This window comes from Pygocentrus nattereri, chromosome 21 (assembly GCF_015220715.1).
Source record: "Pygocentrus nattereri isolate fPygNat1 chromosome 21, fPygNat1.pri, whole genome shotgun sequence".
Lineage (NCBI taxonomy): Eukaryota > Metazoa > Chordata > Actinopteri > Characiformes > Serrasalmidae > Pygocentrus > Pygocentrus nattereri.
Genome location: NC_051231.1, coordinates 35,673,750 through 35,699,666, shown reverse-complemented (window position 1 = coordinate 35,699,666; position 25,917 = coordinate 35,673,750). Strand labels below are relative to the sequence as shown.

Sequence of the window (25,917 nt, the reverse complement as noted above, 5' to 3'; positions counted from 1 at the left end):
CACTGACACAGACACACACACTCTCTCAGTCGGAGAGCAGAGATGACGCTGTAACACACACACACACACACACACACACACTGCGCGGATCCTGTGACTCTGCAGCACCATGAAGAAAAGCTCTCTGCACTTTCTGAAACAGAAGAGTCCAAACCTGTTCGACACAAACGTCCAGATCAAACACTACGGTAAGACATCTCTAATGTTCAAACGTTCTGTGAGCTCTGAGCTCAGATCTGGAGAACGTCTCTCTCTCTCTCTCTGATCTGGAGAACGTCTGTCTGTCTCTGATCAGGTCGAGCCTGTCTCTCTCTCTCTCTCTCTCTCTGATCAGGTTGAGTTTCTCTCTCTCTCTGATCAGGTTGAGTTTCTCTCTCTCTCTGATCAGGTCGAGCCTGTCTCTCTCTCTCTCTCTCTGATCAGGTTGAGTTTCTCTCTCTCTCTGATCAGGTTGAGTCTCTCTCTCTCTGATCAGGTCGAGTCTGTCTCTCTCTCTGATCAGGTCGAGTCTGTCTCTCTCTCTCTCTGATGAGGTTGAGTCTCTCTCTCTCTGATCAGGTCGAGTCTGTCTCTCTCTCTCTCTGATGAGGTTGAGTCTCTCTCTCTCTGATCAGGTCGAGTCTGTCTCTCTCTCTCTCTGATGAGGTTGAGTCTCTCTCTCTCTGATCAGGTTGAGTCTCTCTCTCTCTGATCAGGTCGAGTCTGTCTCTCTCTCTGATCAGGTCGAGTCTGTCTCTCTCTCTCTCTGATGAGGTTGAGTCTCTCTCTCTCTGATCAGGTCGAGTCTGTCTCTCTCTCTCTCTGATGAGGTTGAGTCTCTCTCTCTCTGATCAGGTCGAGTCTGTCTCTCTCTCTCTCTGATGAGGTTGAGTCTCTCTCTCTCTGATCAGGTCGAGTCTGTCTCTCTCTCTGATCAGGTCGAGTCTGTCTCTCTCTCTCTGATCAGGTCGAGTCTGTCTCTCTCTCTCTGATCAGGTCGAGTCTGTCTCTCTCTCTCTCTCTCTCTGATCAGGTTGAGTTTCTCTCTCTCTCTGATCAGGTCGAGTCTGTCTCTCTCTCTGATCAGGTCGAGCCTGTCTCTCTCTCTCTCTCTCTGATCAGGTTGAGTTTCTCTCTCTCTGATCAGGTCGAGCCTGTCTCTCTCTCTCTCTCTGATCAGGTTGAGTTTCTCTCTCTCTCTGATCAGGTCGAGTCTGTCTCTCTCTCTCTGATCAGGTTGAGTCTCTCTCTCTCTGATCAGGTCGAGTCTGTCTCTCTCTCTCTGATCAGGTCGAGTCTGTCTCTCTCTCTGATCAGGTCGAGCCTGTCTCTCTCTCTCTCTCTCTGATCAGGTTGAGTTTCTCTCTCTCTCTGATCAGGTCGAGTCTGTCTCTCTCTCTCTGATCAGGTCGAGCCTGTCTCTCTCTCTCTGATCAGGTCGAGTCTGTCTCTCTCTCTCTGATCAGGTCGAGTCTGTCTCTCTCTCTCTGATCAGGTCGAGTCTGTCTCTCTCTCTCTCTGATCAGGTCGAGTCTGTCTCTCTCTCTGATCAGGTCGAGTCTGTCTCTCTCTCTGATCAGGTCGAGTCTCTCTCTCTCTGATCAGGTCGATTCTGTCTCTCTCTGATCAGGTCGAGTCTGTCTCTCTCTGATCAGGTCGAGTCTCTCTCTCTCTCTGATCAGGTCGAGTCTCTCTCTCTCTCTGATCAGGTCGAGTCTGTCTCTCTCTCTCTGATCAGGTCGAGTCTGTCTCTCTCTCTCTGATCAGGTCGAGTCTGTCTCTCTCTCTGATCAGGTCGAGTATGTCTCTCTCTGATCAGGTCGAGTCTGTCTCTCTCTGATCAGGTCGAGTCTGTCTCTCTCTGATCAGGTCGAGTCTCTCTCTCTCTGATCAGATCGAGTCTGTCTCTCTCTCTCTGATCAGGTCGAGGCTGTCTCTCTCTCTCTGATCAGGTCGAGTCTGTCTCTCTCTGATCAGGTCGAGTCTCTCTCTCTCTCTGATCAGGTCGAGTCTGTCTCTCTCTCTCTGATCAGGTCGAGTCTGTCTCTCTCTCTCTGATCAGGTCGAGTCTGTCTCTCTCTGATCAGGTCGAGTCTGTCTCTCTCTCTCTGATCAGGTCGAGTCTGTCTCTCTCTCTGATCAGGTCGAGTCTCTCTCTCTCTCTCTGATCAGGTCGAGTCTGTCTCTCTCTCTGATCAGGTCGAGTCTGTCTCTCTCTCTGATCAGGTCGAGTCTGTCTCTCTCTCTCTCTCTCTCTGATGAGGTTGAGTCTCTCTCTCTCTGATCAGGTCGAGTCTGTCTCTCTCTCTCTGATCAGGTCGAGTCTGTCTCTCTCTCTCTGATCAGGTCGAGTCTCTCTCTCTCTCTGATCAGGTCGAGTCTGTCTCTCTCTGATCAGGTCGAGTCTGTCTCTCTCTGATCAGGTCGAGTCTGTCTCTCTGTCTGATCAGGTTGAGTCTCTCTCTCTCTGATCAGGTCTATTCTGTCTCTCTCTGATCAGGTCGAGTCTGTCTCTCTCTGATCAGGTCAAGTCTGTCTCTCTCTCTGATCAGGTCGAGTCTGTCTCTCTCTGATCAGGTTGAGTCTCTCTCTCTCTGATCAGATCGAGTCTGTCTCTCTCTCTCTGATCAGGTCGAGTCTGTCTCTCTCTCTGATCAGGTCGAGTCTGTCTCTCTCTCTGATCAGGTCGAGTCTGTCTCTCTCTCTGATCAGGTCGAGTCTGTCTCTCTCTCTGATCAGGTCGAGTCTGTCTCTCTCTCTCTGATCAGGTCGAGTCTCTCTCTCTCTGATCAGGTCGAGTCTGTCTCTCTCTCTCTGATCAGGTCGAGTCTGTCTCTCTCTCTCTGATCAGTTCGAGTCTGTCTCTCTCTCTCTGATCAGGTCGAGTCTGTCTCTCTCTCTCTGATCAGGTCGAGTCTCTCTCTGATCAGGTCGAGTCTGTCTCTCTCTCTGATCAGGTCGAGTCTCTCTCTCTCTGATCAGGTCGAATCTGTCTCTCTCTGATCAGGTCGAGTCTGTCTCTCTCTCTGATCAGGTCGAGTCTGTCTCTCTCTCTGATCAGGTTGAGTCTGTCTCTCTCTCTGATCAGGTCGAGTCTGTCTCTCTCTGATCAGGTCGAGTCTGTCTCTCTCTCTCTGATCAGGTCATGTCTGTCTCTCTCTCTGATCAGGTTGAGTCTGTCTCTCTCTCTCTGATCAGGTCGAGTCTGTCTCTCTCTCTCTGATCAGGTCGAGTCTCTCTCTCTGATCAGGTCGAGTCTCTCTCTCTCTGATCAAGTCGAGTCTGTCTCTCTCTGATCAAGTCGAGTCTGTCTCTCTCTGATCAGGTCGAGTCTGTCTCTCTCTCATATCAGGTCAAGTCTGTCTCTCTCTGATCAGGTCGAGTCTCTCTCTCTCTGGTCAGGTCGAGTCTGTCTCTCTCTCTGATCAGGTCGAGTCTGTCTCTCTCTCTGATCAGGTTGAGTCTCTCTCTCTCTCTGATCAGGTCGAGTCTGTCTCTCTCTCTCTGATCAGGTTGAGTCTCTCTCTCTCTGATCAGGTCGAGTCTGTCTCTCTCTCTCTGATCAGGTCGAGTCTCTCTCTCTCTGATCAGGTTGAGTCTCTCTCTCTCTCTGATCAGGTCGAGTCTCTCTCTCTCTCTGATCAGGTCGAGTCTCTCTCTCTCTCTCTGATCAGGTTGAGTCTGTCTCTCTCTGATCAGGTTGAGTCTGTCTCTCTCTGATCAGGTTGAGTCTGTCTCTCTCTCTCTGATCAGTTCGAGTCTCTCTCTCTCTGATCAGGTCGAGTCTCTCTCTCTCTCTCTGATCAGGTCGAGTCTCTCTCTCTCTCTCTGATCAGGTCGAGTCTGTCTCTCTCTCTGATCAGGTCGAGTCTCTCTCTCTCTCTCTGATCAGGTCGAGTCTGTCTCTCTCTCTGATCAGGTCGAGTCTGTCTCTCTCTCTCTGATCAGGTCGAGTCTGTCTCTCTCTCTGATCAGGTCGAGTCTGTCTTTCTCTGAGTGATTAGAAAAATGAAACCGAGCCCTGAGAGAAACACACCTCAGACGCCACCGCGCAACACGTCAGCACTTTAAACCAACCAGAGGCCCAGTATTGTGTTGTCGCTGCTGAAGAGGACCAGATGGAGGAGTGTCTGAGTGCTAGACTTTAGCGTGTTAGTGTTAGAGCGTCTGAGTGCTAGACTTTAGCGTGTTAGAGCATCTGAGTGCTAGACTTTAGCGTGTTAGTGTTAGAGCGTCTGAGTGCTAGACTTTAGCGTGTTAGTGTTAGAGCGTCTGAGTGTTAGACTTTAGCGTGTTAGTGTTAGAGCGTCTGAGTGCTAGACTTTAGCGTGTTAGTGTTAGAGCGTCTGAGTGTGAGACTTTAGCGTGTTAGTGTTAGAGCGTCTGAGTGTTAGACTTTAGCGTGTTAGTGTTAGAGCATCTGAGTGCTAGACTTTAGCGTGTTAGTGTTAGAGCGTCTGAGTGCTAGACTTTAGCGTGTTAGAGCATCTGAGTGCTAGACTTTAGCGTGTTAGTGTTAGAGCGTCTGAGTGCTAGACTTTAGCGTGTTAGTGTTAGAGCGTCTGAGTGTTAGACTTTAGCGTGTTAGTGTTAGAGCGTCTGAGTGCTAGACTTTAGCGTGTTAGTGTTAGAGCGTCTGAGTGCTAGACTTTAGCGTGTTAGTGTTAGAGCGTCTGAGTGCTAGACTTTAGCGTGTTAGTGTTAGAGCGTCTGAGTGCTAGACTTTAGCGTGTTAGTGTTAGAGTGTCTGAGTGCTAGACTTTAGCGTGTTAGTGTTAGAGCGTCTGAGTGCTAGACTTTAGCGTGTTAGAGCATCTGAGTGCTAGACTTTAGCGTGTTAGTGTTAGAGCGTCTGAGTGCTAGACTTTAGCGTGTTAGAGCATCTGAGTGCTAGACTTTAGCGTGTTAGTGTTAGAGCGTCTGAGTGCTAGACTTTAGCGTGTTAGTGTTAGAGCGTCTGAGTGTTAGACTTTAGCGTGTTAGTGTTAGAGCGTCTGAGTGCTAGACTTTAGCGTGTTAGTGTTAGAGCGTCTGAGTGCTAGACTTTAGCGTGTTAGAGCATCTGAGTGCTAGACTTTAGCGTGTTAGTGTTAGAGCGTCTGAGTGCTAGACTTTAGCGTGTTAGTGTTAGAGCGTCTGAGTGTGAGACTTTAGCGTGTTAGTGTTAGAGCGTCTGAGTGCTAGACTTTAGCGTGTTAGTGTTAGAGCGTCTGAGTGCTAGACTTTAGCGTGTTAGTGTTAGAGCGTCTGAGTGTTAGACTTTAGCGTGTTAGTGTTAGAGCGTCTGAGTGCTAGACTTTAGCGTGTTAGTGTTAGAGCGTCTGAGTGTTAGACTTTAGCGTGTTAGTGTTAGAGCGTCTGAGTGCTAGACTTTAGCGTGTTAGTGTTAGAGCGTCTGAGTGTTAGACTTTAGCGTGTTAGTGTTAGAGCGTCTGAGTGCTAGACTTTAGCGTCCAGCCTGCGTTTCTGATCTCCAGGGCTGATAATCGCGTCTGTGCAGGGAGTGAGTGTGAGTGACCTTCGTACTGTGTCCTGAGCGCTTCTGCGGCCGGAGCTCAGCGGGGCGTGTTCACTGATATGAAGCTCACTTTAAAGCAGCGACTGATCTGAATCCACACTTCCTCCATGGTTGGGTTCATCTTTCTCACAGCCCACATGCGTCCCAGTGTTTCATGAATGAGCATGTATTTCACCAAAGTGCTCGTCTTTTGATGTAAGGTGGGCAGTGCTAATCATGGGTACAGATTAAATTAGCACTACCCTGACCAATCACAAAGCTGATGTCGCTTTGTTTCCCCACCGCTTCACTGCTGGACTGGGAGAAATGCACAGAGTGTTCCAGAGCTGGGGGCTTTGTATGAGAAGCTTCGCCCCCTGATGGAGCTTTATTAATTCTAGGTACCAGTAGTGAGCAGCAACTTGTGATCTAAGTAGGCGTGATGGTTCATAGTGGGAGAGAAGGTCACTCAGGTACTGAGGGGCGAGTCCGTTTAGAGCTTTATAGGTCAGTAATAGGATTTTATAATCAGTGCGAAATTTAACTGGTAACCACTGCAGGGTTGATAAAACTGGGCTGACCTGGTCAAACTTTCTGGTTCTTGTGAGACTCTGGCTGCAGCGTTCTGGACCAGCTGAAGTTTGTTGAGGCTTTTGCTGGGACGTCCAGACAGCAGGACATTACAGTGTCCAGCCTTGAAGTAATAAAAGCATGAGCTAGCTTTTCTGCGTCCTGTAGAGATCATGCATTTCTTAATTTAGCGATATTGCGGAGATGCAGGACGGCTGTTCTAGTGATGTTAGTTATATGTGCGTTGAAGGACAGATCAGCGTCTATCATGACACCAAGACTTTTAACAGATAAGCTTGATGAAACTGAGAGATTGTTAAGTTTAAGTGTTGAGCTAGACAGTTTGTTTCTAGCTGCTTTTGGACCAAGAAGCAGGAGCTCTGTTTTATCTGAGTTAAGTAGCAGAAAGTTACTCGACATCCAATCTTTTATGTCTTTTATACAGTCCTCAATCTGGCCAAGTTTAATTTTATCATCTGGTTTGCTTGATATATATAATGGTGTCATCGGCGTAGCAGTGGAAATGTATGCCGTGTTTACTGATAATGGTGCCCAGTGGTAGCATATATATTGTGAATAATATCGGTCCTAAAACAGAGCCTTGTGGAACACCATACTTTACTTTAGGAAGAACATATGATTCACCTTTCTGATTTTCTGCATTTATCAGATTATTAAGTGCATGTAAACACACTCAGTGATGGGATTCAATCAGAGTGAGATCTCAGTGTACACGGAGTGACTGAATTTAGTAAATAATCAGATTTCAGGAGAATTTCGAGTTCTGTCCACAATCACACACTGTATTTGCTGTGTATGTATGTGATTGTGTGTGAGGGTGTGTCTAAGTGTGTGAGTGTGATTGTATGTGTGTATGTGTGTGTGTGTGTGTGTGTGTGTGTGTGTGTGTTTGTGCATTTCCTGTAATGCAAATGAACTGAATCACAGCAGATCAGGATCTCTCAGGTCACCACTGCTCAATCCACAGCACCATTAAAGCGACAGTCTGTTAGACATTATTTACCAGCTCCACATAGTCCGAGGCCGAGTTTGTGATGTCACAACAGATGGTTCTTGAAGGGTTCCTTAATAAAGACAAGGGTTCTATAGAGAAACACTCAGAGAACCATTTGCGTGATTAAATGGTAGTTTGCATTATTACAGGGTTCTCCTGACTGATGGAGAATGTGCTAAAGATGGTGTTCTCCTGTATGAGCTGAAGAATCCTTTTTGGTGCTCTATGGATCCCTTTTCATAAAGCTTCTATACAGAACCATCTCCACCACATTCTCCAGCGATCTGATGAACCCTTTCATCATGCTTCTGATACTACTGTCCAGAAGAAACAAGATGTCATGAACAGTAGTGAAAAGGCTGATGTCGCTGCCCTACAGCTGAAAATATTAACAACCATAATCAATATAAAATTAGTTGCCGTGGTTATCAGGTCAGCTCACACTTATGCTGTACTACTGGATTTAATTCAGTATAGACTCAGATTAATATCCCAACTTCCCTGCTGATGTAGCTTATTTAGATCTCTATTATTTATATATAAATACTCTAATTACTCTTTTAATGCTGAAAACATTCAGACTAGAGGCATTTCATTCAAATTCAATATGATCCAGTTAGAGAACATTTTCTCAAGTGAAGGTCCGGAACTTCATAACATCTGACCTGCATCACGACTCGGTGCCATATACTGTTTACTGAAGTAGCCGAGTAGGAATATCAGCATCTTATTCAGTCGACAGCTGAACATCAGATCAAATAAAGTCCAGTTCGGTCAGATTTCACCAACATTTACTGAACATCAGATCAAATAAAGTCCAGTTCGGTCAGATTTCACCAACATTTACTGAACATCAGATCAAATAAAGTCCAGTTCGGTCAGATTTCAACAACATTTACTGAACATCAGATCAAATAAAGTCCAGTTCGGTCAGATTTCAACAACATTTACTGAACGTCAGATCTAGTGAGAGGGTCTTATTACAGTCATAAGTGCACCTGTTTGTAATATTATTATTTTTCTGCTGACAGAATAAGAATCAGCACTAACTAAAATAAAAGTAATAAAAAGGTCTAGAAACATGTTATAAGTTAGTTAGTGTTAGTGATGATTGGTGATATTAAGGGGTTCTTGGAGCGAGACCATAGAAGAACCAGTTTTGGTTCCCTAAAGAACCTTACAATGGTACATTGTCCATGTTGATCTGAAATGGACCTGTCTATGTAGATCAGCTGATTCCGCCGTTATTTCCCTCTACAGTCTCTTATTTACAGAGTTATCAGTCGAATTGTCGGCCCAACAGAGTCCAGACCTGCTGCAGAATCCGGAATGTTCTACTGGTTCTAGTTAAAAACCATTAGCATGCTGCACAATTACCACATGTGGTGCGACGTGGACGTAAAGATGATGTGAACAGTTCTGAAGAGTTTCTGAGAGAATGTTACCAATATTGCTGTTGAAACAAAACCTCGTATCTCCAAAATAGTAATTTTACAGGAGAAGGAAAAATCTACTTTACTTTTAATGGAGTCAATGGAACCAGACATCTTTCCAAGATATTTTAAGTCGTTTCTTTTGATCCATTCGTCATGAAATTTGCACACAATGTAAAGATCAATAAGTACTTTTGAATTAGGTCAAAAACTGAAAAAGGAGATACTATCTATATATAAATAAAAGGCATTATTAATGAACAAATATGAATCTTTCTAATCACACAGACATTCCATTTTTAGCCAAATCCGAGAGTCTCTCATCGTCCAAACTAGAGGCCGGAATGTGGGAATACTCAGACAGGTTTAGCTGATATAGTTGGATAATCCTGTTAATTCATTGACAGATAAGCACCTCTGTTCAATCCCTGTTTTATTTTGCTCATAATTTTAATTTCTGCTCAGATTAATAAGTTAGTTCAGGTGTTTTCTGTCAGAACTGACGCAGAACCCGTTCTCTGTGAGCTCTTTAACAGAGAACATTCCGACTGGGTCATAAAGACCAGCAACTGTCATAAACATGTTTACGTTTATGTTTCATGTTTAACTCAGCTGAACGCCTCTGAAAGCTAATCTGACACCTGGGTCAGGTAGGAGCACCTGAGTGGAGCTCACCTGAGTGGAACCTTTGCTTTTAGTCTCTGAGGAGCCCTCAGAGCCTCCTCAGCATTCAGAGAGGCCTAATGACTTCTGGGAAACTCAAACATCTGTGATCTGTAGCTCGTTTTCAGTTTCTGTCAGAACTGACGCAGAACCCGTTCTCTGTGAGCTCTTTAACAGAGAACATTCCGACTGGGTCATAAAGACCAGCAACTGTCATAAACATGTTTACGTTTATGTTTCATGTTTAACTCAGCTGAACGCCTCTGAAAGCTAATCTGACACCTGGGTCAGGTAGGAGCACCTGAGTGGAGCTCACCTGAGTGGAACCTTTGCTTTTAGTCTCTGAGGAGCCCTCAGAGCCTCCTCAGCATTCAGAGAGGCCTAATGACTTCTGGGAAACTCAAACATCTGTGATCTGTAGCTCGTTTTCAGTTTCTGTCAGAACTGACGCAGAACCCGTTCTCTGTGAGCTCTTTAACAGAGAACATTCCGACTGGGTCATAAAGACCAGCAACTGTCATAAACATGTTTACGTTTATGTTTCATGTTTAACTCAGCTGAACGCCTCTGAAAGCTAATCTGACACCTGGGTCAGGTAGGAGCACCTGAGTGGAGCTCACCTGAGTGGAACCTTTGCTTTTAGTCTCTGAGGAGCCCTCAGAGCCTCCTCAGCGTTCAGAGAGGCCTAATGACTTCTGGGAAACTCAAACATCTGTGATCTGTAGCTCGTTTTCAGTTAGAGAATCATCTCAGTGCCACTCTCACGGTTCAGTTTCGGTCGGAAACAAAAGGGATAAATTCCTGAAACGCCAGACTGAAAATGGTCCAATCAGGACTGTTTTCTCTGTGGTGTGTAGGTAGATATGACCTAGAACAGACTACTAGAGCACCATAGGGGTGCTAGCAAACATGAGCTTCATCATAAAGCCATTTCTGATCAAACTGTGACATTAACGTCCCAAGCAGAAGGCCTGGCTGTGACCCAGCGGCCCAGGGTTCACTTTAATCCAAACACACCTGCCGGGTCTGAGCTCACCCTACTCCACAGAGCTGATGCTGACAGTCAGAAAGGTATTTCTCCATCAAAAACCCGCTACCACGACCAGAGGCGGCGGAAATAACAGCCCCTCTGTATGGATTCTGTTTGCTTACAGCTGCTCTGTGTGTTTTTCAGACAATGTGGAGTTTAAGCTGGACTCAGCGGCCATCCCAGAGTCCGGCACGGCCAAAGTCCGATCCAGACCCACTGTCAAACACTTCAGCACAGTAAGTCTATCAACCTCAGCACCGTCAGCAGCTCCTAGTCCAAATGCTTCCCAATTTCAATGTTTCCCAGACAGTTTTCCCAGTCCTACTGGTTTTAATTCCAAGTGGCTACTAATCCCAGTTTTCAGTCTTAATGGTTCCCAATCTCAGCACTTTTCAGTCCTGATTGTTCCCAGGCCTAGTGTTTCTAGTTCTAATAGCAGTCAATCCCAGCAATTGCCATTCCTAATGGATCCAAATTCCAGCATTCTTGCATTGTAGTGTCTGCACAGTCCGGAAATCATGGTGTGATAAGGAGCCATAGTCGTTGGATTAGCTGATTAGCTGTGAAGGATCATGTCACATGTAGGTTTTGATAGAAAGTCGATAGAGAAATAAACATGTGATGCACATGGAGATAAATCATGGCACTAATGAGGGAACGTGCATTTATAAGCAGCGGCTACAGTTTTTCACTGAGCTGTGACGGAGAGGAATGAGGACAAACTGGACCGAGGAGCAAGTTCAGCAGCACACGGTGTTCTGCCTTATTAAGACGCGACACATTCATAACGATAACGAGCTCATTAAACCACTACCACGTTACCAGATGTCCAGCGTCTTTTCTTGCTACTCTGCACAATCACACCCTCTGCCTGAACATCAGGCCCATCGTGGTGTGAGAATCAGAGTGAATCTGAGTTTCTGAGTGTTCAGGAGTGGTGGCCTCGCCATGATGAGCAGGGCGCAGGAACATTCCTCACATTTTACACGGACGAATCACAGCCTGAGAAATATGCACCTGCCTGAAGCCTGGATAGATATGTACACATAGAAAAAGCAAATCATCATCTAATCAGCTAATGACCTCAGACCAACCCCAAATGTAGTTTTTTAAAGTGAAATTTCTTTAGCATTTTGTTCAAATGTGTCTATTAATCATAAGATCTAAACTGGTCCTGAAATTTTTATCCAAATGCAAATTTATTCAGATGTTCTTTACATCCATCAATCCTGACTGTAAAATGTGATACTGTCAATCATACATTTTTTAGACAGACTGGAAAACTGGGTAGGGCTTTCTAGAACATTTCCTAGCTGGTCCTGATGAAATTTTGAGTTAGGGTTACTGAAGCTCAGAGTTAAAGAGGAGGAGAGTTTTACTGAAGCTCAGAGTTAAAGAGGAGGAGAGTTTGACTGAAGCTCAGAGTTAAAGAGGAGGAGAGTTTGACTGAAGCTCAGAGTTAAAGAGGAGGAGAGTTTTACTGAAGCTCAGAGTTAAAGAGGAGGAGAGTTTTACTGAAGCTCAGAGTTAAAGAGGAGGAGAGTTTGACTGAAGCTCAGAGTTAAAGAGGAGGAGAGTTTTACTGAAGCTCAGAGTTAAAGAGGAGGAGAGTTTTACTGAAGCTCAGAGTTAAAGAGGAGGAGAGTTTTACTGAAGCTCAGAGTTAAAGAGGAGGAGAGTTTTACTGAAGCTCAGAGTTAAAGAGGAGGAGAGTTTTACTGAAGCTCAGAGTTAAAGAGGAGGAGAGTTTTACTGAAGCTCAGAGTTAAAGAGGAGGAGAGTTTTACTGAAGCTCAGAGTTAAAGAGGAGCAGATTTTTAGTGAAGCTCAGAGTTAAAGAGGAGGAGAGTTTGACTGAAGCTCAGAGTTAAAGAGGAGGAGAGTTTTACTGAAGCTCAGAGTTAAAAAGGAGGAGAGTTTTACTGAAGCTCGGAGTTAAAGAGACGGAGAGTTTTACTGAAGCTCGGAGTTAAAGAGACGGAGAGTTTTACTGAAGCTCAGAGTTAAAGAGGAGGAGAGTTTTACTGACGCTCAGAGTTAAAGAGACGGAGAGTTTTACTGAAGCTCAGAGTTAAAGAGGAGGAGAGTTTTACTGAAGCTCAGAGTTAAAGAGGAGGAGAGTTTTACTGAAGCTCAGAGTTAAAGAGGAGGAGAGTTTTACTGAAGCTCAGAGTTAAAGAGGAGGAGAGTTTGACTGAAGCTCAGAGTTAAAGAGGAGGAGAGTTTTACTGAAGCTCAGGATTAAAGAGGAGGAGAGTTTTACTGAAGCTCAGAGTTAAAGAGGAGGAGAGTTTTACTGAAGCTCAGAGTTAAAGAGGAGGAGAGTTTTACTGAAGCTCAGAGTTAAAGAGGAGGAGAGTTTTACTGAAGCTCAGAGTTAAAGAGGAGGAGAGTTTTACTGAAGCTCAGAGTTAAAGAGACGGAGAGTTTTACTGAAGCTCAGAGTTAAAGAGGAGGAGAGTTTTACTGAAGCTCAGAGTTAAAGAGGAGGAGAGTTTGACTGAAGCTCAGAGTTAAAGAGGAGGAGAGTTTGACTGAAGCTCAGAGTTAAAGAGGAGGAGAGTTTGACTGAAGCTCAGAGTTAAAGAGGAGGAGAGTTTTAGTGAAGCTCAGAGTTAAAGAGGAGGAGAGTTTTACTGAAGCTCATAGTTAAAAAGGAGGAGAGTTTGACTGAAGCTCAGAGTTAAAGAGGAGGAGAGTTTTACTGAAGCTCAGAGTAAAAGAGGAGGAGAGTTTTACTGAAGCTCAGAGTTAAAGAGGAGGAGAGTTTTACTGAAGCTCAGAGTTAAAGAGGAGGAGAGTTTTACTGAAGCTCAGAGTTAAAGAGACGGAGAGTTTTACTGAAGCTCAGAGTTAAAGAGGAGGAGAGTTTTACTGAAGCTCAGAGTTAAAGAGGAGGAGAGTTTTACTGAAGCTCAGAGTTAAAGAGGCGGAGAGTTTTACTGAAGCTCAGAGTTAAAGAGGAGGAGAGTTTTACTGAAGCTCAGAGTTAAAGAGGAGGAGAGTTTTACTGAAGCTCAGAGTTAAAGAGACGGAGAGTTTTACTGAAGCTCAGAGTTAAAGAGACGGAGAGTTTTACTGAAGCTCAGAGTTAAAGAGACGGAGAGTTTTACTGAAGCTCAGAGTTAAAGAGGAGGAGAGTTTTACTGAAGCTCAGAGTTAAAGAGGAGGAGAGTTTTACTGAAGCTCAGAGTTAAAGAGGAGGAGAGTTTTACTGAAGCTCAGAGTTAAAGAGGAGGAGAGTTTGACTGAAGCTCAGAGTTAAAGAGGAGGAGAGTTTGACTGAAGCTCAGAGTTAAATAGGAGGAGAGTTTTACTGAAGCTCAGAGTTAAAGAGACGGAGAGTTTTACTGAAGCTCAGAGTTAAAGAGGAGGAGAGTTTTACTGAAGCTCAGAGTTAAAGAGACGGAGAGTTTTACTGAAGCTCAGAGTTAAAAAGGAGGAGAGTTTTACTGAAGCTCAGAGTTAAAGAGGAGGAGAGTTTTACTGAAGCTCAGAGTTAAAGAGGAGGAGAGTTTTACTGAAGCTCAGAGTTAAAGAGGAGGAGAGTTTTACTGAAGCTCAGAGTTAAAGAGGAGGAGAGTTTTACTGAAGCTCAGAGTTAAAGAGGCGGAGAGTTTTACTGAAGCTCAGAGTTAAAGAGGAGGAGAGTTTTACTGAAGCTCAGAGTTAAAGAGGAGGAGAGTTTTACTGAAGCTCAGAGTTAAAGAGGAGGAGAGTTTTACTGAAGCTCAGAGTTAAAGAGACGGAGAGTTTTACTGAAGCTCAGAGTTAAAGAGGAGGAGAGTTTTACTGAAGCTCAGAGTTAAAGAGGAGGAGAGTTTTACTGAAGCTCAGAGTTAAAGAGGAGGAGAGTTTGACTGAAGCTCAGAGTTAAAGAGGAGGAGAGTTTGACTGAAGCTCAGAGTTAAAGAGGAGGAGAGTTTGACTGAAGCTCAGAGTTAAATAGGAGGAGAGTTTTACTGAAGCTCAGAGTTAAAGAGGAGGAGAGTTTTACTGAAGCTCAGAGTTAAAGAGGAGGAGAGTTTTACTGAAGCTCAGAGTTAAAGAGGAGGAGAGTTTTACTGAAGCTCAGAGTTAAAGAGGAGGAGAGTTTTACTGAAGCTCAGAGTTAAAGAGGAGGAGAGTTTTACTGAAGCTCAGAGTTAAAGAGGAGGAGAGTTTTACTGAAGCTCAGAGTTAAAGAGGAGGAGAGTTTTACTGGAGCTCAGAGTTAAAGAGGAGGAGAGTTTTACTGAAGCTCAGAGTTAAAGAGACGGAGACTCTCCTCCTCTTCAACTCTGAGCTTCAGTAAAACTCTCCACCTCTTTAAGTTTAGGGGTTGGTCCCTCTCCTACTCAGGGGTTTCACGGGGTAAGAGGCGCTGGGCGGGTGTGGGGATACTCACGAGTCCCCGGCTGACGCCAGTGCAGTTGGAGTTTGAACTGGTGGACGAGAGGCTCACCTCAATGCAAAATTAAAATTGCAGAGAGGAAAACTCTGACTGTTGTCTGTGCTTATGCACAGCCTTCTTGGAGCGAGTGTGCAGTGTTCTGGAAAAGGTCCCGTCTACAGACTCTACAGTCTTACTGGGAGACTTCAGTGCTCACGTTGGCAATGACTGGGAGACCTGGAGAAACGTAATTCGGAAGAGCGGACTGCCTGATCTAAACCCTAATGGTGATTTTTAATGGATTTCTATGCCAGGCATGCATTGTCCATAACAAACACAAGTTCAAACACAATGATGTTCGTAAGTGTATCACCATCTGGTGGTGAGTTGGATTAGATGGCAAGAAAGACTGATGGTCAGACCTGGTAGGCCCAAGCGAATAGTGAGGGTGTGCCGGGTATCATTCATGTTCGGAATGATTTTAACTCCCACCTCCGGGAGAGCTTTTCTCATGTCCTGGGGGAGGTAGGGGACATGGAGTCTGAATGGATCCTGTTCAAAACCTCCATTGTGGAAGCTGCCAGGCGTAGCTGTGGCATAAAGCTTGTGGATGCCTGTTGGGGCGGTAACCCAAGAACCCCCGGTGGACAGGGAGGTGGTGAGGGAGGCCGTCAAGCTGAAGAAAGAGGCCCTTAGGGACTAGATGGCCTGAAGGACTCCTGACTCAGAAGATAGGTACAGACAGGCAAAAAAGGTGGCAGCCACAATGGAGGCAGAAGCAAAATCCAGGGCATGGAAGAAGTTTGGTGAGGCCTTGGAAAAAGACTTTCGTTTGGCCTCAAGGAGGTTCTGGACAACTGTCCAGTGACTCAGGAGCGGTCAGGGTGGCTGAACCCAAACTGTATTTGGCAAGGGTTGAGAAACTCTGACTTCAAATGAAGATATCGTCGGTTGTTCGAAGGAGCACTTTTCAAAAACTCTGTATTCTGGGAGACATGCTTCCCTCACGGGAGTCAGGGCCAGAGGCTTCTGGCGTGTCAAGCTCCATTTCTCTGGTGGAGGTCAGAGGTATTTGGCAAGCTCCTCAGTGGCAAGGCACCAGGGGTGGATAAGATTCATCTGGAGGTGCTTAAGGCTCTGGATATTGTGGAGCTGTCATGACCGACACGCCTCTGCTTGGACTGGCAGACCGGGATGGTGGTCCCTATTTTTAAAAAGGGGACCGGAGGGTGTGTGCCGACTACTGGGGTATCACACTGCTCAGCCTCCCTGGGCAAGTCTATGCCAAGGTGCTGGAAAGGAGACTCCAACCGATAGTTGAACCTCAGATTGAGGAGGAACAATGCAGATTCCATCCCGGCCGTGGAACAATGGACCAGCTTTTCACCCTCTCGCGGATTGTTGAGGGGGCATGGGAGTTTTCCAAACCAGTCTACATGTGTTTTGTGGATTTGGAGAAGGCTTATGACCAGGTTCCCCAAGATATGTTATGGGAGGTCCTCCCGAAGTGAAAGCTGTGTTCGTATACTCGGCATTAAGTCAGACTCTTTCAGTTTTAGCGTTGGACTCCAGCAGGGTTGTGCACTGTCTCCACTCCTGTTCATGGTATTCATGGACAGGGTGTCAAGGCGTGTCCAGGGTCAGGAGGGCATTATGTGTGGAGGCTGGAGGGTGGCCACTGAAGCTCTGAGTTAAAGAGTTGTAAAGTTTTACTGAAGCTCTGGGTTAAAGAACTGTGTTTTCAGTTGTTTATGAAAAGTGAGCTCTGAGCTCGACTGTCTAATAAAAGCTTAACTGAGCTCCATAGTTTGGAAGCAGAAGAGCTGAAAGAGTCTCTGTTTTCTGTGTTTTACTGAAGGTGTTTGTAGGTCAGAATCTGCAGATATGAGATGATAAACAGGCACACATTCAGAGCTTTAAGGTTATTTAGAGCTTTAAAAACTAGCAGCAGAGATTTAAATTCTATCCTGAATGATACAGGCAGCGCAGCTCTTTTAAAGCGGGACTGATCTGATCTCTGTGTTTTTGTTAGGATGCTGCTGTTTTGTACGAGTTATAAAGAATGTACTGTTTTCCTAGAAAGTTCAGTGAGAAGATCATTACAGTGATCAACTCTGCTGTAACAAATGGATGAACAAGTTTCTCTGTGCCGCACTGAGATAGACAAGGCCGAACTTTAGTGATTTTCTCAAATGATAAAAAGCTGCTTTAGTGACTGTGTTTACATGCAAATTAAACACAGCTCAGAGTCTAAGATCTCACCCAGGTTTCTACTGGAGTTTTGGTTTATGAAGCTAAAGAACAAAGTTTCTCATAAAGCACAGAAACTCTGAGTTTCTGTACCAATCAGTACTGATCAATATTTCAGTTTTTTCATGATTTCATTGTAGAAAATTTTGCGACATCCACTGAGAAATATTAGACACACAGTTGGTTAGTCTGTCTACAGTCTTGATCTTCAGAAGGAATAGAGATGTATAGCTGGGTGTCATCAGCATAGCTATGAAAATTTATATTATACTTCCTAAAGACACCACCTAGAGGTAGCATGTACAAAGATAAAAGCAAAGGCTCCAAGACTGAACCTTGAGGGACGTCACAAGAAATTGTAACTTTTTTTGATGAATGTTTTCCAAGTGAATCTCTGAATTGTCTGTTACCTAAATATGATTTAAACCATTCTAAAACTTTAAAAGTTTAAACATTTCATATCACAAAAAGATTATATGCAGCAGATTGTATGAGTGCAGTGGTCTTATTACTGGCCTTCACAAAACCACAATCAGACAGATACAGCTTATTTACAAGAACCAAGAGATCTGAGTACATCACTCCAATCAGAATCACTGCACTGCTGACCATTTAAGTACAGAATTGACTTTAAAGTGCTTTTGAATCTCTGAATGACCTTGGATTAAAACCCTTGCTGATCTGCTGGAAGGATACGAACCCAATAGGCCTCTCCAATCACTCAAAACCACTGACAAAATCCTGTCTGAATCAGACTGTAGTCTAAACTAGATTAGACTTGACTAGATACAATGAAAATGTGTGGTTATAGAATCATGTTCTATTCTGCAGCAAGAACTGAACTACCAACTATCAGCTGATGTAGTCAGTACCCTGATGTTCTGGTCTGCACACTATAAACACTGTAAAGGCTCCTCTATGTCTCCTGTACGTCACACCCACCTCTCCATACATGGTCTCTACACCTTTTCATATCCTAGCTGTCTTACTGGCAGTCATTTCTGACTGTGGCATGGAAACTGTGCCTCTGATGCAAACTGGGGTAAAATCAGGCTGAAAAGTGGTGCAGGAAGAATAATCTTTCACTGACTTTCCCTGCATTTAGTTTTTCTCTGCTGAAGAGGAATCAGAAGACAAGCCCGACAGACTTTTGAGCAATGATGCCTGAACCTGACAGGGATACTGCAGATGTCTCCAACAGTAGTGAGAGTGCGCTTGAAGGAAGTGCGCATTTGCGAAGGCTTTAGGCTGCGAGTGACGAAACCGAGGAGGATGTTTTGAATACAGGTGCTTTGTTTAGGTTTAGAGGTTGGGCTGAGGTGTGGATGTGGCTGCACCCTCACATACAGACATACACCCAGGTGTGTCCTGAGCTCTGTGGGCAGGATAATGAAAACATGATTCAGACAGAACTGTAAAGCTGGGGAAAAATAAGGACTAATATCACAAACAGCTACAATATGTAAACAAGCATCAACCTCGAATGGGTATTTTGGCAAAAAAAATCCAACATTGGTCAAAATAACACAGATCAAATTATATCCCATACATTGCAAGGCATACAGCATCCAGCATAGACAGCAATACAATTGCAATATATTGATATTTTGTCTGTATCGTGCAGCTCCACGGAGATCTGTGGAATGTCTGCTGTTTTTTTTAATCCAACAGTTGCTAAGAAACATTTAAACAGGAACACTGCACTCAGGACAGTTTAGGTATGATTCACAAACACAAAACCTCTGTGCCGCATTTCTGCCTGTGAATCATAGCTAGGCTGGGCGTGCTAGCTGGGAGTCGCCTGCTGCACTGAATCCTGATTCATCCACACATCTCACCAAAAAAGCCCTGATCAGCGTTGTGCAGCTGACTGACTTGAAGGGTGCAGTGAAAGCCTTAAGGAACCGGTTGGTTGAGTGCAGCTGGAGATAACTTACTCTCCTATTAGTGAGGTGTGTCAGATTACTGCGTTCCACTCCAGCAACACACACAGAGCCTGAACAGTTTGTTGAATAACAAAGTCCTCCAGTTTTCCCTCTTACCCGAACGCAGTTGATCAGCCAAGACATGTTTGGTGTCTGAAGTTTGTTTCTTTAGTTTACGCTGGAGCTACGTGGCTAATGTAGCTAACAGGTAATAGATTGCATGCAGGTAAAACAGCCGGCTTGAAGCCTGAAGTTTGTCCATACTTTAGAGCAGAGGTCACTAACCTGTTATGGAGATCTACCTTTCTGCAGAGTCTGGTTCCACACAGAATCTGCCACACCTGCTTCAGCTAATCAACCTCTAGATCTCTAGGAAGTGGTTTGGTGACCACTACTTTAGTCCATGTTTATAGATAAAATATCACACAATGTCAGAAACAACATGAGCAACTCTAATACAGACTCATATGATGCAGTGAGCACAATGCTGATTAATCATTAATGTTAGTTTAAAAAAAAACACATTTGGAAGTGTTTGTTTGGAGGGCGTGATGATGCACCTCCATCTCTCCTGCACCCATGTTTGAAATCCGTATCACCAGCATTGCTATGTTACCACAGCAACTCATGAAGATAGACCAGTGATGTCTGGACAAGAAAATCCAATCTGGTTTAATCATCTAATCCCATGGACTCTTCATGATGTACTGTGAAGTGCCTCATTGGGCAGGAAATCAACCCCTGTTCTGCTGCGGTATGGAGCACAGCGGTATTACCCACTACGCAAGGGGTGTCCCATCCAATGTGGCTGCAGGTTTTCACTCCAAACAAGCTGATTCCACTAGTTTAATCAGTTCCTCTCGGGCTTCAAACATTTGATCATATGATCTTCTGCCTTGCTGGAATGAAGACCTGCAGCCACACTGGCCCTTTGAGGATAAGACTGGACACCCCTACACTGCGCTATACTAACCACTAACACTAGCCTCGCAGCTCTCAAGCTAAAACTAATGCAAGCTTCAGACAACAGCATGTCCTGGCTCAGGACATTACCAGAGCATTATAGTTCATTCCCACGCAGCAGCTCAAAGCAAATGGCATGAGTAACTTTGTTCTTTGTGTTCTCTCTTCAGTCTGGAGATGGTGCGCTGGGCTTTGCAGTTCCCACACCTACGGTTCCTGTTTTGCCGCCTATGAACGGACCCCAAAGCCACACAGGTGACGTCACATTGCCCAAACATCCTGTACAGCCCCAAACATACTGTCATCACTGCATTACAATGTCTCTTTGCAGAGAGACCAGCTGTAATGCCTCGCTGATGTGACTGATTATACTCAACAATAACGGTCAAGTTGATGTTTGCAAAAGGAGCATTACGAGTCTGAGGCACATCAGCAGCTATTATACAGCCATCTTCAAATGGCTGACTCAGTGTTTTCACTGTGAATTAACCTGACTTAAGCTGGCATTGATTCTTGGCAGTGCCACTTGCATGTGCCATTCATTCTCCTCTTGTAAAGAAAAAGCCTCCCTGGATACCCCAGTGATTTTAATGAATAATCAGTCATCATACCATTTGTATTTAACTTCAGAGCAACTTCATATCAACTGCTGTATTCACTCACTGGCCACTTTATTAGGTACACCTTCCTAGTAAAAGGTTGGAGCCCCTTTTGCCTTCAGAACTGCCTTAATTCTTCGTGGCACGCTTTCAACAAGGTGTTGGAAACGTTCCTATCGTTAGCAACATCAGATACATTTATAATGGTCTTTGATAAACTTCTGAAGTTAGTCATTGGTTTATATCCTGGATCTTTCCTCTGTTCATTCTTTCTCGCAAGCTTGCCCTGCCTGTATCCTAATCGCTAATCTGATGTTGCTCAGAGGAGTATGCCATTTGGACTCATGTTCCTTCCTCATGCTGTTAAAGATCTTTGCTTGGATGGAGTTGCATGTCTGGAAAGCTGCTTTAGGACAATGTCTACTGTAGAAACTGCTATACAAATAAAATTGAACTGAATTTAATCAAATACTGTGATTTTGATCCATTATAGGAAGCACCGAAAAACTCCCTAATGGAAGCATGATTAGTGTTGCCGACCTTGACGAAGGAGAGATTTTGATTCCTGCTCCCCCTTCTGTAGCACCCCCACCACCACCCCAGTTCATCCCTCCATCACCACAATATATACCTCCTCCATTGGAGTTTTTTGGGGCTCTGGACCCACCTGTAGATCTGGCAGCACTGCAGCCACCCTCCATGCCTCCTCCCAAACCACCATCAATAACTGGCTTCACAATATCAGAGGAGCTAGAACTGGCATCCCTCAAGCCTCCGCCAATGGCTCCCCCAAAACCACCCACTGACATCCCCAGCCTGAAGACCTCTGCCCCCATCTCCAGCCCTATAAATGTTGTTCAGGGCATCCCAGAGTGCCCTAAATTCACCCCTCCGCTTCCTCCAGTGGAGAAACCCCAGTCTTCACTTATCAAGGCCCAGAAGATGCCTCCTCCAAAGCCAGTCAGGCTATCCTCCATCTATAATCTCACTGAGGTAACCCCAACTCCCACCCCTGCATCAACTCCAGCTTCCAGCTTCAACCCCCAGACCACAGCCAAGCTCTACAGCGTGCCTAAAACGACAGTGCTCACCAGCCAAGCCGATCGAGAGATGAGGGCTCCGCACATCCTGCTCCTAGAGGACACTTCTGGGAACCCAGTCGGGGTTCATGTCAATGGAAGAGCCCCTCTGTCAGCAAAGGAAGTAAGTCCAGCTCAAGACGTGGTACCCCCAGTCAAGCCAGTGCGTCGCAACAGCTCAGGTCTCCAGCTGGACACAGATATACTGGATGGACTGGAAACACTTCCCAATGAAGTCAGTAAACCAAACAGCACCTCCAATGAGGAACTAGCAAAAGGAGTAACATTACAAGAAGTTTCTAATAAGATCCCAGCTCCTGTAAAAGGTTCCCCCAAAACAGAAAGTGCTCTGGCCATGCCATCAGCACAAGAGGTGAGCCAAGTAAAGGAACTGCCAGCGTCTCCAAGCAAACCACGCTCCTACAGCCCGTTGCTGAACCGCAAACTGCACACCCTGAAGGGCCATGAAGGGTCAAGCGGGAAAGAAACTGCTGCATCTCCACTCGCCTTGCTGAAGGCTGCTAAGGAGCGAGAGAAGCAGCGATCGGCTCTGTCTAGAAAGAGCAGCACCAAGAGCAGCAGCTCTGCTGAATCATTGAATGTTGGCATCCATCCCAATGAGACCAGACCCAACTCCTTCACAGTCACTCCAACACCTCTTTCCTCAGAAAGTCTCAACACAGAGCCCAAACAATCTATTTTAATAGAGTCTCAACCCAAATCTCAGAGCCCAAAGGTTTCCAGACCAGAACCTTCCCCAGTCTCCCACACTGCACCCTCCAATAATCCTGTGAAGCATCCCACATCAGCATCCCCATCTAGTCAGGAAGATGGTAGTGAGGGAGCTGTTCACTACATCCCTCCTCCCCCAGAGTTTGCTAATTCTGATCCAGAAGATGAAATCCCACCCAGCACTCCTCCACCTGACCCACTTGCAAAAAGTGTTGCTCAGCCTGTAAAATCCATTCCTGATACCAATGGTCCAGTTGCTCCTCCAAAACCCAAAACATCTAGCACTGCGACATCACCTTCAGCTGCTCCTAGCACCGAGCCCAAACTTAAAAAGCTGCAAATCAAACAACAGGCCCCACCAGGACAGCCACCAGTTCAGGTCTCAGCTCTACCACTGACCCAACCCAAAACACAGACCCAAATACAAACTCCCCCACCAGCCCAACCCAAAACCCAAATTCCATCTCCACCACCAACCCAACCTCCAGCTCCACCAACCCAACCCAAAACCCAACTTCCAGCTCCACCACCATCCCAACCCAAAACCCAAATTCCATCTCCACCATCAACCCAACCTCCAGCACCACCAACCCAACGCAAAACCCAACTTCCAGCTCCACCACCAACCCAACCCAAAACCCAAATTCCATCTCCACCACCAACCCAACCTCCAGCTCCACCAACCCAACCCAAAACCCAAATTCCAACTCCCCCACCAACCCATCCCAAATCCCAAATTCCAGCTCCACCACCAACCCATCCCAAATCCCAAATTCCAGCTCCACCACAAACGCAACCTCCAGCTCCACCACCAAGCCAAACCAAAACCCAACTTCCAGGTCCACCACCAACACAACCAAAGACCCAACCTCCAGCTCCCCCACCAACCCAACTCAAAACCCAACCTCCAGCTCCACCTCCAGCCCAACACAAAACTCAAACCCAATCGCCACCACCTCCTCAAGCCAAAACCCAAATTCCAACTCAACCCCCTCCTTCTGTCTCTGCCAGCCAGGCCACCCTGCTCAGTATCCTCCAGAAGAAGATGCTAGAAATGGACCCCAAATTTGCTCCAGCACGAGAGACAGACTCCAGTGGGGATGATTGGAACTCCCCCCTGTCTGATGATGATGGGGCAACAAGTCCTCTCCCTAAAACCAGCCCCAAACCCAAGACCACAACTGTGCCCATACAGACACAAGGCTTAGACATGAAAGAACTGGAGGCCAAAGCAGCTGAGAAAGCTCAGAACCTAGCTACCAAGGCACCAAGGTAAAGTAAAAGTTCCCTACCATGGTTCTGGAGTACCACTGTTCTCCAAGGGTAGTAAACTACTTGCTAAGCAAGGGGTCAGCAATGTGGTCTTTTACTGCCCTGCTTGCAGCTCCACAGCTGAATCAGATCAGTAGGTAATAATAAAATAATCCTCCTCTACAGTAAAATAAAGCTCTGCTGATCCTTCAACACAGTTTAACAGTAAATGGTCTTAAACGCTGGAGTTAATGTAGAACTGCTGATTCACCCTTTAACCCTGAAGATCAGCGCAGACGGCTGGTCACCATAGCAACACAGACAACAGTCTCGCCCAGCTAGTAGCTATGAAATGGTAAAGAGAGAGATTTAAGACGAATATTGATCATTTGGAGACAAACGGACTGATTAGTGTTTATAGTCACTCCAGCTGGTTTCCTGATACGTTTAATCTAAAATGAGAAACCTAAAAACTAAAATGCTGCGAGGCTGAATTTTTCATTTGAAATTTCCCCATTCCACCTTAAGTAATGCAGCACTTATTTAATTCTTTAGAGTAAAACAGGAAAATTCTAACCAGAAACTGGAGAATGAGAAGTGACTTCAGCCTCATAAAGTTGAACATTGAGAGACATTTTACAAGACGCTGTTCTACTTTTGAGGAAAAGTTTCCTGCTGGAGATGCGAGAAAAGCGTCTATAGCTGAGCTGAATCTTCAAGCAGAGCGAAGCGAGTCTGTGTTCTCACTTATATTATATTTTTAGTCTTTAACACATACTGAGACGTATTTACAGCCAAAATGGTCAAAGGGACATCAAATGTTGCTCCCAAGGTGGTTTGAATTTTATTGAAAAGACAAATGGCTCTTCTTAACATTTGAGTTGCAATGCCTGGGCTGAGCTAAGGAAGTACATGAAGCTTAAATACAGGTTTCAAAATGTTCACTATATGTTCATATAAAGTTAAATATTTTATTTTTTTTCTTTTGTTTAGAAATGGCCCTCAGTCCAAGCAGCAGTATGGTATGACTTTCACCATCAGACCTGGAACCAAACAGCCCATCACTCCTGTGATGAAGACAGACTGATCATGGCTGGAACTCCTCAGCTGCTTCTTGTAGCGCCTGTGCATGAAGTAAATCCGTTGGGACCGTCAGTGGGACAGCACACAGAGACAGTCCTACACAGGCCTGAGGAAGTGGGGATGTATTTTTCCTGCAGAACAGCTGCAGGTTTTCCGTTCCTGTTGCTGTATTGAATTTCTGCTGCATGTGCACCAAAGTCCAGGCCAGATTTGTCCTCTGTAGGTCTTTGGCTGCTTCCTTATCTGAGTGTAAACAGCGCACACCACCAACCATGCCTTAAAACGGACCCTGTGTGAAGCACAACTGTGTACCTTCAGCTTCAGAGAAAACCTCTGGGGCCTTATTCTGGCTGTAGTTTCAAACTGAACTTTGTCGCTGCTGCTAGAATCTTTTCAGAAAGCCTGAAAATGGACTTGAAATGCAGGCAGAAATATAGAAAATACTGTAAATGTTTATGTAACTATAAACCACAGAGGGTGCAGGGCAGCAGGTCGTTCTTCGATGTAACTTTGGTCAATTTTTGATCACATCTCTCTCGTTATTGTACAGAGAGAAGGTGCCATTATCCTCCTCCCAGAGGGAACACGACAGCGGATCCTAACTGGAGTTTTTTTTTTATTTCCTTTGTAAACATCTTGGAACTGTTTACAGAGGTCAAAATTGTTAGTAGACAATCTTCCAGTACATCGAGTACTGGGCCGGACAAATCTAGATGTCTTCAAAAAGCCCAGGTTCCACATTCAGGTGTTATAAACAGAACTCCAGTTTTACAGGTTCTACAGAGGAAGTTCTCAAAGCTCAGACAAGCTCAGTTTGGGTTTAGCACTTGGCTTGGTTTGTTTTCCAGTAGCTGGAGAACAGACAATAAAAAAGCCCTAGTTTTTTATTAATGTTAAACAAGAACCAAGGGGTTTCTAAGTGGAAGCAGTGAGATTTTGCTGTATTCTTCACAGACCTTCACACATCTGACTATAATAAAGATTTAACAAATCGCTGTTGTTGGAACAAAACCTCGTATCTCCAAAATGGTAAACATACTGTAATGTAAGTCAATGGAACCAGATTTATAGAAGTAATTTTGTTCTGGTTTTTGGCCACATTTGACCACATAATATAAAGAGGAACAGCCATTTTCACACAACGTCAAAAACTGAAAAACAACCCAAATGGGGATTCAAGGCCTCCGTCAGCAGCGAGATGCTCAAGAACTCTAATATTAAAGCAGTGCTTTGCATGTAAGTCTGCGCTGAAACAGACATGCTTTGTAAATAACCCTACACGGAACTGCTACTCTGAACTTCTGCTTGATCAGAGGAACATGCGATGACCAATGAGCAGCACAGCTGATGTATAACAGTATCTATAACGTTTATTACAGAAATATAGGGGAAACATTTGTATGCAGTTGATCTGTTATGCAGTCCTGACTGTTTAGCCAAATAAATAAAAATGGAAACACAAATCCAGAAATGAAA

At 45.1% G+C, this 25,917-nt stretch overlaps 1 protein-coding gene across 1 annotated transcript; it reads left to right on the top strand.

Annotated features, from left to right (window-relative positions):
• Positions 1–25,917, top strand: LOC108414072 (proline-rich protein 36). The gene is made up of 5 exons (XM_037532186.1): positions 1–188; positions 10,332–10,423; positions 19,868–19,952; positions 20,790–23,379; positions 24,352–25,917. Exons 1-5 carry the CDS (start codon positions 110–112, stop codon positions 24,443–24,445), a joined length of 2,940 nt encoding a protein of 979 aa, XP_037388083.1. The 5' UTR covers positions 1–109; the 3' UTR covers positions 24,446–25,917.